The following is a 13,583-nucleotide window of genomic DNA, read 5'->3' as shown; positions in this document are numbered from 1 at the left end:
CTAAGCAAAGTTGCATTAGTACTTGCCTGACCTGGAATCGAACCCACGCCCTTCATACTTGAGAGGTTGATTCCTTACCCACTAGGCCACCACGACTCTGGCGGAATTGAGATAGCTCCGATATCATTATTGGGTGACCAAACCTTGAACCTATTAGCGAGTAGCTCTTCTTTTATCGAACATATAAATATCTAGAAAACATTGATTAGATATTAGCTCTTCCATGCGGTTCGCCCACTTTTCAGTTGTTATTTCTATATCATAGTTAGTATGACTCATTTTATTCTTCAGTATTTCATATTTTCTAAGGGTAAAGCAGGGTAAAGGATTTTAAAGAAAACAACAAATTGTACATTAATTAGATTTATTACACGTGACTTAAATTAATTTATTCGTTATTGCTTCAATATTATATTAATTATTGTACTTAGCTCTATAGAGGGGGCTTGCACACTCTTTTATAACACAAAACTTTTTATTTCAAATACATATCAATAAATATTATATTTTTGCATTTATCCAAAAACCTGTTGTATACTATTATGAATTTTATTAAATAAAGAAAATATTTCCTGAACAAAAAAAAAAAAATATTTTGGGGGGTTTTCTTTCCTATTCTTATTGTGATCTTAATGAGTGCGCAAGAGTTCCCCTCTCACAGTGATTCGCAGATTGCAAGTGATATGAGAGCTTCTAAATTACTTTTTAAAAAGAAAATTCTATTACAGTTTTCAGGAAAGATATATTTTTGTAAAATAGATCGTCTATAATTTATTATTTCGTGTGAGATCATACTAAGTTTACAAACAAGCATAGTTTGTTAACAATATTCTGGCAATAATAATATTCTGCTATTAATAATAGGAATTATTATTGTCAGAGATATTTCGTATTTTGGTTACTCTATAGGGATGGGGGAAAATGTTATTTTAAAATATGAATTACATAGCAAATAGGATACTATTAAACAAGATGGCTGAATAACGGGTTCGAAAAATAAAGTAACAGTGAATTATTTTAACAACCCGCATCGCCATGTTCGGAGTGAAGATTTAATTTTAATAAATTCATATTTTAAAACAACACTATTTAGTGAAGTATGAAGTAAAATATGATTTTCAATGACAGAAGGCTGTTTAAAAAGTATAGTTTTATCCCTACAAGAACACATCAAGCAGTTATTAGGTTTGATATTATTTAATATATTACCACGAATATACTTGACCAGGTTCTGAAATTACATTAAAATTCTTCATTTACAACTAGTGTCTTATTTGAATACCTATTACACACACAAGTCAACAAGAAAGGTAATAGAATTAATTATTTTATTAGCATTTAAAATATCTATTATTCCAATAACAATATCACATACATAATAACTAGACAATAATTGTATTATAATTATAATATAACAATCAACAATTACATTCGATGATACAATGGTGTGATTATTATTATTAACTTACAATTAATTCGTATATTATTATTTTTACTTATGTGCGTAATGATTGAATAATGATCACGATAGCGCGTATCTTATTTAATAATTATTATTGAAGATACTCTATTATTATTATTAAACATAGAAATTAATAACGACATTAAAATTTGTCCACGCTTAATAGTTATTAGGAAATATACAGAGTCACAATCTAACATGTATAGTATAGAATAGGATAGATATAGATATATATACTTCTGCTACATATACAGTACACAGACAGCTTGATAGGTGACTTTAATAGTTCTCTAAATTCACTATTTAATAATTATTATGTGCCATACGTACTAAACACTGGTCGATATATAAAAAGCCGTTTACTATTTCGCATAGCTTTTAAGAGGGTACCTTAAAAGTAGTTAACAATAAAAATATTGCTATGAAATATTTTCTATAATCAACAAATAATATTCATTTATTTCGCGTTATACGTATCTCTAAAAAGGGTAAAACTATCGTAACAAAAAAGTTGGACTACAAATTTGTAAAGGTTTTTATCAAAAATGTGTTCGTTTGGACAGTGACGCCACGATTTCTTATTATTTTCAGTCCAATTATTTATTATTATTAAATTCAAACGATAATTTACTTTAATAATTACGATGTTGTGATTTTTTCATTGATTAATTTATTTTTTAACTTTTTCCTTTTCTTACTCTCCAATTTAATCTGCGACTTTTTCATTTAGTTAATAACTTTTACAAGACTTATTTTCCACCACACAATTGTTAAGCTCCGTCCAAAATGCAGTTAATATTTAAACGATTATTATTTTTAAAATTATATTTATTAAAATCTCCGCCTATCATAACGCCACTATACAAAACAAACAGCATATACAATTCGAAAATTGGACAAAAACAACAAAACGTTGACAGATGCCTTGTTTTTGGACAATCCTTAAACAATTACTATTTAACTTATTAAGTTAATACTTAAGTTATCAAGCATTTTGTTGCGGACACTGGAGTGGAGAAGAATTACGAATATTTCTTTTATTTTAGATAATAATTATTATTTTATATTTTTTTTTGGATATTTCAGTTTTTGTTAACATCGAGAGTTTTCTATTAGAAGTAGAGTTTCGTTTTTTTGATTGAGTACATTTAAGGATTAGAAAAAGGCATGAAAGAGATGAATAATAAAAGAAAAAATAATTGTTCATACAATACTGAGAATAATAATGCAAATAAAAAAATGTTAACTTTTAACAACTCCACCCATTTTTATCTTCAAGCACTTCCCTTAAGATGGTAATACCGACCCGGCAAGAACACCTTCCCAACAATGACAATGGAATTTCCCAAAATGTACTCAATCACTCAAAACATAAGACTTATTTTAGCATAACCACTAATCCTGTCTACCCGCTAAAGCAAATGATAAATGGACGTACCGATCCATCACATGATGATAACTCCTACAAAATAACTACAACCAAAACAACGGTATTGTCTTTGTCCCTGTATGTCATGATACTATGATGTGGACAGGAGAAGGTTCTAGAGCCTCTAACATCTCTCATGCATGAGAAAATACGTAATAGTACATAAGAGAGTAAATAGGAATTAATTTTAAGTCGGAGATGTCCTATGTTCAACTATGTGTAAAGCAAATCTCATTTAATTACTGATAATTTTGAAACTTTAAATTCCTGACAAGATAAGTTTACTTTTGTGAATTTAAAATTTTGATAAAATTTCCACTAGCTGAGATTAAATTGATAATGGATCCAAAAGTCATCAAACCTGAAAATGCTCAAATGAAGCCAGTTAATAAAAACAATGATGAAAGAAATACCGACAGTGATACAGTGAGTCCCACTACTACTATTGACAGCTTTCCGACTAAAAGTTAATTATAACTACGGTTCACAAATGGCGACAAAGACGAGGTTTTGTTAAAACTGACTTTAGGGTAACTGACAGCAGGAAAAATACTATTCAAATCTGAAGTTAGTGAACATAGTCAAGGTGAACATAACTTGGTGAGAGATTTAGAATAATCTCAATTAGATATTTAATTTCAACAACTTGAATTACTGCGAGTGGAAGCCAACCCCAACATGGTTGGGAAAAGGCTCGGGATATGATGATGACTTGAGTCACTTTAAACTTTAGTTTTTGGGATTCTTGCTTCAAAATTATTGGTAACGATATTATGTAGTACTTATTGTTTGATTTGCATGTGCACATATTTTTTTAACTAAAGCCAGTTCCACCAAAAGCGTTTCACAAAACGAAGCCGACCGTGACCTAATTTAAGTGACAATCTCAATAAATACATTATCTTCCTAACCTATAATTACATTAATATTGTCTAAATTACATTCGTCCACACAACTACGTTCACTAGCGAGAGATTATATACAGTTGTAAAAAAAATAACTAACTTTAGCGTACTGATTCGTTATCCGATATGTTAGGCAGTATGTATCTAGGCCACGTATTATGATTGTTGTTGCAAATTCTGGTGCAAATGCATATGAAACTGGTATTATTGTTATTCATTTGTCAGGTAACTCAAATGTTGTTGAAACATTTCATATTTATAAAGTACATAAGTGAGATTTGGATCAAATTGAAATGGTAAGGAGAATTTGTAAAATTACCAAAGATATTAAAACAAATAAAGCTTCCTGATAAAATAAGCGATAAAAACCTGTAGGTATCTGAATCCAGTTTAAATGCATTTACACCAAAATTTGCAGAAGCAATGAAAGTGATAAAGATAGACCTTAAGTTTAGCTTGGATATAATATTCCTTGTACTCAAAACATCGATAGTGCAACATCGAAATGTATACGATGAGTGCTATTTTGACTCACGCCATAATTTGCTTCGAACTATCCTTGAAGAGTCAGGTATTTTTGATGAATCAGATATATTGGTATCTTTAAGTACTGTCTTTTCCCATCTTGACGTGGATTCAATAGTATTAGTGTTGCAAATGTCTTACGATCCTATAGTATTCAGAATATCGGAAATACACCTTTCTTCTTCAAGGACAGTAAGCAATAATTTGAAGCGTGAATCAATTAAATAGAAAGTCTATGATATAACGATAGTATATAAGATATTAGTTCTGAGGTAACACAAATACAAGGAACTGAAGTTACAAGCACACGAAGATACAAATGATACTCGATCGAAGCATCACATTAAGTACTACACTTAGCATTAACAATAAATACATACATATATTGTAAAAATCCAAGACGATAAATTGACAGCATTTCCAGTAACACTAATCGTATAATTATGATGTACAATAGTAATTGAGACGAAAGCCTTACATCTAAAGGCAGAAGACCACATCGACTGTGCTTGGGTGAATGAATTTGTTGATACAACATTTAGAGCAGATATTTTAGGTACAGACTAGGCAATGGCAGTTTGCTTTAGCAATCAAAAAAACCTGGGAAATATATATTATAAAGAACAAAAAGCACCAAAATTAAAAGAACACGATACAAGACACGATAAAGAATAAATCATAAGAGATAATTTTGATAAAGAAGATATTGAGAAGCTAGTTAAAAATAGATACAAATTCATTCACCGCAGCATCACACAACTAGCAGCCATAGAAGTGATAGAATACAATATCAAAATGATTTATATTAATACAACAATTTTACGTATAGAGATTTGTGATATACTAATCTAGACAGACGCGAAGATTATTGCACATTTCGGATTGAAGGGAATCATATTTTGGTCCTATTATTAATCTGGTAACATTTGAGAATCTAGCTGCATCAGGAAGAATTGTAACACCTTTTAAGCCATTTAATTGTTTGGAAGATACGACAGGATTGATAACTGTGATTTTTACATTATCACGTGTGCAAGAGACCTTATCTTTAAAACATTTAAATTCTTCAATATTTATGTTAATACATTACGACGATGCAACGGTTCACAAAACTATGAAGGTTTAAAAGAATCTACTTCTAATGACACTAAATAAAACTATTGCTATCATTACTCAAATAATCCCATATCACATAGTTGATGATTTCATTGCTCTAAGGATTCGTTAGATAAGTCTATTGTTAATCACTTGGAGAACAGAGTGCTGTTCAATCATTGTTAACATTTAAAAAACAATTTTCTTTAGTGATTGCTTTATTGACATGTTTAAGTAAGACAACTGCCGTAACATTTTTATTATATCCAGTAACATTTGGATGATTTTGATTTATTCGTATCGTGATACTTGTTTTCTCTCTCATCTTCAGCTAGTTTTTCTTGCTTAAACTTGTCATAAGGTAGCAAGTTTAATGTGTGCATAAAAACTGAGTTTACTCTTATTCCCAACACAACAATAACGGGTATAGAAATGTGATTTTCAAAATTTTTAAACCAACTTTGAATTTCACATTTCCTTATCACATCTTGGACCCCAGTTTATTTCAACAGCAACATGTAAAAACTAAATAATATTAAAAAATATTTTTTTGTTTTCTCTGTTCTAGTTCACGTAGGATTTAGGCGTCTTAGGACTGAAACTAAAATCTGACTCTAAAATTACTATTATTATCTTCAAGCTAGGTCCCTCGTTAAGTAGGCAAGCAGCCAATCGCCAAAGATCTCTAAATACTTTACTAACTACTTCCACCGTAGCTCATACAAGCGATTCAAATATACGATACATCTCTCTTATACCAATATCCACTTATTTAAATACAAGTACTGATTATTCTACAAATTGTTATCTATCAAAATCTTTTTTCCAATTTTCAATTCCAAGACGCCTAGACACCGACATTGGGGTTTCAAAAAACAATCTTACACTAAGGATAAACAAAAATCCTTTTCAAGGATAACAAGCAATAACAAATCTGTCTTTTATCAGAGGTAACGTCATCTAATACTAGCAACTAATCGATTTTGTGCTTAATTCGTTTCGCTTATAACGCACATTTATTATTATAAAACAACGTGTTGAAATACTTGAGTGCGGATATGAAAAACCAGAACGTATATATTATATTCGTTTCAGTAGATGATAAGGCCTTTGCCCAGCAGTGGGACAGTATGGGCTAAAATAATAATAAATAATAATAGATGATAAAGATTTTGAAGTGAATACTGATATTATATTTGATATCGATTTACGTTCTTTCTTATATCACTGACTAGTTAAAAAGGAAAAAAGTATCCGCACCTAAGTTAAAGATTTGTATTTTAACACTAATTATGAGAATAGCTAAAGATGTATCAAATTGACCTCGCCTGGGGTTTCCACCAGGTAGCCATAGAATATGAATATTAAAAGGTTTGATTTTTATTTAAGTTTAATGTTATATTTTGGTAACTATTACTTTAAATTCAGAATAAATTCCATAAATATTTTTAAAATTTAACACAGATACAAGCATGTCACATTTAGATCGTTGTAGGTATGTGGATGACATAATTATTGTTATCTAAACTTGAAAGTCACGACACGGAATGATCAAGGTTATCTGATTTAAATAGCAATTTGATACACCAATAAAATTCACTATAATAATAATGATAGCACGTGAATCCACGGTTTCTTAAATATACCAGGTTGAAGCTAAATATAGGTACTTACGTCTATAAATAAAAGCGACCAGACAATCAGAGAAATGTAAACAAACGTGACAACTTGAACACTTACACCATCGCAGCTGGATGTCCGTAGATTAGTCACAAACAAACTCACAGACAGTTTATTCATAGAGGAGTTATGTTTGAAGATGAGCATGAACTGGATTGGAAGACTTGAGCAATCAAGATGGAATACATCGAAGAAGCTGAACAATTTGTAAATAAACCTTCTTCGCGAATGATGTTATGAGCAGAAATATATCAAAGACATTGGCTATAAGAATTATTGATAGTATTTTTAGGAGATATTATCGTGACAGTGGAAAAAATCTTATTTCATATAGAGAATGTTAATATTTTGACAAATACTACGTTATCTACAAGATGCATTGCTGTTGTGGCCTTATCTTGTTAAAGTTTCGTATCTTGCGGTATCTTTTGCTGGCTTTTTGTATACTTTGTTACAGCTGTACATTCCATTAAAAAATTCACAGCATCTGTACTCACGATTCCATGTACAATGCGCTTTATACCATACAGTTGTTATTATGTTCCATACTGTTATTAGAACGTGTTTTACTTCCAATAAATAGTTCATTCTCTCACAAATATACCTTAAATCCACCATCAGTAGTAATTTTTAAGTACTTCCAAATCTAAACGAGAATGCCTTTAATATATTTCTTGGGGGGTGAGTCTAGTAAATGAACGCGGGGTGTAACGGTGGCGGCGGCACCCGGGGCTGCTTGTCGAGGGGTGCACAGCATGAGGGCTCACAGCATGGAGTGCTGTATGGAGCTGGCACCAGCGCGTACTGAGCTGGGGGACCGTAGATCGCTGGGGTTGCTGAGGAAAAAACGAATTAGGCATTAAAATCGGAAAGTTTGAAGTACTTTTAAATTTTCATAAAGGCTGATTTAAGAAACGAACACTAGCTAAAGTTAGATTTATCTCCCAAATCTTTTCCCAACTGTTTGGATTGGCTAGGCGAAGGGCGGGCGTTATGGGTTCCATCTTTTTTTAATTTTACCTTCAAAAACTGCTGATTTTCAGCCTACTTTGAAGAAAAAACTTTTTATCTTTATTATTAGTATTCCTTTATGTTGTTGTGTTACCATGCTAACACAATGATACTCATAAGACCCTAAAGATCATGAAAGCTATTGCTCAATCAGAGATGTTTTAAATTTCTTTCTCAGGTAAGACGCAACGAATTCCATACCAATAGCTGAGTATCTATTTCCTATGCTCATAAGTAATGTTAATCCAACTTACTGTCAAACGGCAGCGGGTACACAGCATACGGTGGTGGAGGCAACTCGCATGGCGCGCAGGGCTGCAGAGGCGCGAGGGGTGGAGCACACAGCAGCTGGTAGCAAAGTGGAGCCTGGAGCGGGGCTGCCTCTGAGCCTAGCACTGGGAGTTGGCTCATCTGGAAGTAAATTGTGAAGGATTTAGAGCTAATTCTTTCGAAAAATGAAAATTGTTTCAGGTATTGCTAAAATTAGCTGTGTAATTTTAAAACGAATATCATTCACGAATGGTAGAATTCCTTAATAGACAGTAGCTCTAGTCTGACACGATTGTGAAGCAATATATAATGATCTTCATGGTAATGATAGAGTTGACAGGATATTTATTTATTTTCAAATCACTGATGCTAGATTTTCTAATATTAAAATATTTTTGTATTAGAAAAATTTGAGTCATTAATTTCACCATCAGCAACATTAATAACGTTATTAAGATTTTGCATTAATTCCCTCAACATTTCCCTCCACTGTTTCTCTCAAAATTTGCATACACCTTCATTCTATTCCCTCGTAGCTTGTCACAAATCTTCCTCATTAAATCCAAGAACAATCGTAACTAATTAATAATCACCTGTTTCCTGACAGCCTGTGCCACCCGCAGTCGCCCCAGTGGCGAGAACATCACTCCCCCGCTCTGTAATGACGAACATTCATTATAAACATAATCTTCTGAGAACGTAATTAATGGCTTTATCTATATCTCGTCGTGTAGTACGTATTCTGCTGTGTGTTTCAGTTTGTTTTTAAGGTTTTATGTCATAATTTGTTGGAATGTTATCTGTTATAATATCTGATATTACACTCGCCTTTATTAGTGAAGAATAACAGTTATACGATTGTTTATCTTTATTACCCGGTACGGATCAAATAGGTAAATAAATAATTATAGTTTTTGAATACGTGTAACAATCGATTTATCTAAATACTTCACACCGCACGCGTCACGTCTCAAAATCCTACTTAATATTAATTTCAATAGGAAAGCAACTGTCAATTTACTATTTCCTTTGATAACGAGTAGATATGCAAACTAAAAACACATAAAGCAAATCAGAATTCACCAGACAGTACAAAACTGCTAGCCAAACGCATTACTTTCATCCATCAGTGCAAAATGGCGCAGAAACACGGTCCACACCCATTTTCGAAATAACAAGGTCTGCGAAACGTTGATTAGATGGAAGTTCGTGACATACTACCCTCAGCCAATGACACAACGCTACCCTTTCAGGATAGACGACCGTGCATTTCCTGCTAAACGCCATCCATAAATAAATAGGGTTCGGCTAAAATAAGACCAACCTACCCAAAATCCCAAATGTTTGAAATTTTAGGACTAAGCGATTTGCAAGTATAATTTGTTGTTGGAACATTTTCCACAACACCTTCGATGCTTATAACCCGTAATCGACTTTAACATGGAAAACGTATGTGCTGAATACCGAGAAATGTGAACTATCTTGATCTATAAAAGTAATGGCTTAAAGGTGACTCAGTAACCAAAAGGTCATAAGTTCATTCGTGTTCACCATTTTGTAAGTCAATAATTTACTGCAGCCAAAAACCAGCGTTTATAAAACAGTAAAAATAAAACAGCGACTGAAATAAATACTGTCTCGGATTCCGTTCAGCGTAACTCGATGGCACAATTTTCGATAGAACATTCTTTACAGCATATTTTCTGTTGACATTTCAGCGAAAAAAGAATACAAAAATTCAAATCAAAATTGATACCATACGAAAAATATTTTCGTCTTTTTATAGCCTTCAAATGAAACATCAAGTTCTACATTATTACCATTAAATGGCACTACTTAGTCCTCCATACGATTCCGGTCAATGGCATTCATATCGCGAAATGGCAAATTATGGACAGTGAAAAGCACTTTGAACAGTTTCACCCCTTTTGTCATACAAACGAAGGTCACACAGGTAAAATATGAAAGCGAGACAATAAATGGGCTTCGAGGGCTGTGTCGATATTTTTTTGTTCCATTTTTTTGGGAAAATGGGGAAAGGTTGCCGTTTTGGGTTCGCGAAATTTGGAAGAGTGATGTAACGACTGTGATGGGACGATATTTGGCGGAGAATTGTTATTATTGACTGGTATTTACGTGGATGGGGAGGAATGATAATTTATTGGCAGTTTTTGGTAGGAAGTTCTCCATGTCAAAATTTATGATGGACTAAATCAAGATTTGAATTTTATCGTACAATTCGTTGTAATGCTAACTGTACACGAGTCTAATAAATAAAAGTTAATAAATAAATTAATCCGTTTGCCAAATCATGCTTTCTTTACGATTAAGTCATTGATCGAGTGAAAGATTTTGCCATCGATAACATCTAAACTATTTTTATCATCATAAGAGAGCCATTACAACTACATAACTCAAGTATCGAAAATGAAAGTATCTTGGCAGAAAATTCTAGTAATGACTATTCTAGAAAGATTACTTCATCATTTTGAAGTCTCAGCGTACTTGAGTAACTTGTTGAGAGTAACAACAAGGACGCAAATAATGCCGAGAGAATCGTATCGATTTCATTACGATACTTCTCGATATCTGACCTCATTTCAATGATTTGTTCCGCAAAGATTGTAACAAACCTTCAGATTTATTAAGTACTGCAATATTAACATTTTCTTCTCTTTCATTTCCATTTTTTTCTTCTTAGTTTTACGCTTTTGTTTCAACATCTTACTATCTTTAAAGTTTATACAAAACAGAATAACTTTCTTTCTCTGTCTTTATTTCTTTCATAACTTCAACGTCTTCATCTTACAAAATGAATTTAAATCGTCAATCATTTTCTGCCCCATTAAGCCGTCTTGACTTTTAGGACCACAAAGGAACCCCATGATTTATTCAGAAACCATTCATCTTCGATGTTTGAAAAACTTTTGTCAATATCACATTGATATGTAGGTACCGATGTAACGAGTAAGGCGTCGGATGTCAAGAGTGCTTCAAACCCAGCATTGTGTGGCGTCTAATATACCCTGGAACGGTCACAAAAAACTTTGCCAACAATGTCTTCTGAGCAATATTCTTTCGGACTTTGTACGGCGCTGATTCAGTGATTTTGTTATTAAAAAATCGGTCAAGTAAAATCTTTTTTGGTGGTTGGTTCAGTAGGTTTTATGTTGGTATTTAATTGCAGTGTGTGGTCAATCACCTGTTGGTAATTAACATTAAAATTTTGTAGCTAGTTCTAAATAGCATTAAGAGTAAAGTTTTGTGGCAGGCTCATAAAAATTTGGACATAAAGTTTGCATGGGTCCTAATTTTCTTACCACTGCTGAATTGTTTTTTCAACTAAGATTTTTTCCAAACACGCTGCAAAACAGCCTTTAATAAAACCTCTTATTTATACAAATAAGCATATACATACCTAGTCAATATTTCAAATCTCCGATAATTCTTCACTTCAATTCAATTCATACAACAACAAAATGCCGTAAGTCAACGTTCGAACTCCACCAATACACTCGTTTATCCATTAGCTACATGAAGGAGTACCTAATGGATTAACTTCAATACGTGAGAAATGTTGGCACAATCTTTCCACTGAATATATTACAATTGAATTAGGATTCAGGGCTATGTGTCTCTACCACAGAGGAAAGAAAACAGCGGATATGCTAAAAGGAAGGTAGGTGGTGCCTTCTTGTAGGTCAAGCAACGTAAAGTAAAACGAGGCGTTCGGGCTCCTTGTCAAATCAAACCCAATGAGACAAGGATTGGTCTTGATTGATTGGTGATAAAAATATAAAAATAATGAGAGGGTTCCATAGAAGACGAATAAGAGCGTAGCTAGTAACGTTGCTCTTTTGAACACCTGCATTTTGACGTGCTACTTTCTTAAGAGATTTTGCGTTATGACATCTCCATAGTCATTTTGTTCTCCATAGTTTTTACCTTCTGCTTTCTCAGTAACCCATTTACTCATTTGCTCTAACAAAAGGTCAGACTAGAAGGTATTATTAGGTATGTATGTCAGGTATCTCCCCAGCGATTTGCTTCGACTATCGGTTTTTAATCTACCGTCATTAACGCTCTATTTGTCTTTCTATTGTGAGGCTAAGATCTCATCTCGTACGTGGGAAGGTGGATTGATCATCATCACTTAATCAGGGCAATTTAGGTCATTTCTGACTCGTGAGGTGACTTGTTAAATGGTTTCCCGATTGACGTTATTTTAGGAGTTTCTTATACATTACCGCATATGGTTTTGCAAGTTTAATATATTCATCATCTACTTAGCCATGCAGCTGAGTACCAGTGTTTTACAAGGAGCGACTGCCTGTCTGACCTCCTCAACCCAGTTACCCGGGCAACCCAATATCCCTGGGTAAGACTGGTTGTCAAACTTACTGGCTTCTTAAGTTCTGACTATCCGTAACGACTGCCAAAGAAGTTCCAATGACAGCCGGGATCTAAGGTTTGTCGTACCTCCGAAACAGGTATTTTGAGTTTTATACATAACAGGTATTTTTATTTAAAAAATTGGTACAAAGTTTCAGGCACTTGAGATCTATTTTAATCCTGAGAGCGGAACCCTAAAAGCGTCCCTTGGAAAAGGTCATCGTTTCTTATTGTTACAAGAATATTTGGAGAAAGCTTTTGAAAATGTTTTTCTCATAATTTTACGGAAAGGATTTCCATACTTATAAGGTCTGTGGTACTTTGAGATTGGTGTATCGTTAAAGTAAGGAATATTTTTATTAAGATTTTGCTTTTAAAGGACAAAGGGCTTATTGTAGGTGGTAAGAAATTATGTATTTGATGAGACACTTTAATCTTATTTTTGAAGTAATATTATCTTTAATTCAAATAGTAGGCTCAAAAGCTCTGCGATTTTGACGAAACCTGGTAATCAGAATATATAGGTTTACCTGTAGCGATAGTATTTTTTATTATACTCTCAAGTTATTTCGAATTTCTTACCCTACTGCGCAAAAAGGGTATATTTTTTCATTCTCACTATAAAAACTTAAACCAATACCTTTAAATGGTTCCTATCTCGTAAAATTACAATACCGTTTGGTTTAAATTGTGGTATATTTAACCAACGGCCTTGTAAAGGAGATTGTAATAATATAATAATATCAGTAAATTATGTACGACGCGACAGTGCGGTTTTGCGGTATTATCCGACGCCACTGGGGAACAGCAAAAA

At 32.9% G+C, this 13,583-nt stretch overlaps 1 protein-coding gene across 1 annotated transcript in view; it reads right to left on the bottom strand.

Annotated features, from left to right (window-relative positions):
* Positions 1–347: 347 nt before the first annotated feature.
* LOC124642650 (protein boule) overlaps positions 348–13,583 on the bottom strand; it is a 41,508-nt gene continuing 28,272 nt past the window's right edge. The window contains exons 2-4 of the mRNA XM_047181206.1: positions 8,971–9,033; positions 8,362–8,518; positions 348–7,932 (exon numbers count right to left, since the gene is read on the bottom strand). Coding sequence (XP_047037162.1) covers positions 7,784–7,932; positions 8,362–8,518; positions 8,971–9,033 — 369 coding nt within the window. The 3' untranslated portion in view covers positions 348–7,783. The remainder of the gene's footprint in view (positions 7,933–8,361; positions 8,519–8,970; positions 9,034–13,583) is intronic.

Source organism: Helicoverpa zea, chromosome 25 (genome assembly GCF_022581195.2).
Source record: "Helicoverpa zea isolate HzStark_Cry1AcR chromosome 25, ilHelZeax1.1, whole genome shotgun sequence".
In the NCBI taxonomy this organism is placed as follows: Eukaryota; Metazoa; Arthropoda; class Insecta; order Lepidoptera; family Noctuidae; genus Helicoverpa; species Helicoverpa zea.
The sequence above is the reverse complement of the archived record's forward strand: the minus strand, read 5'-3'. Positions and strand labels throughout refer to the sequence as shown.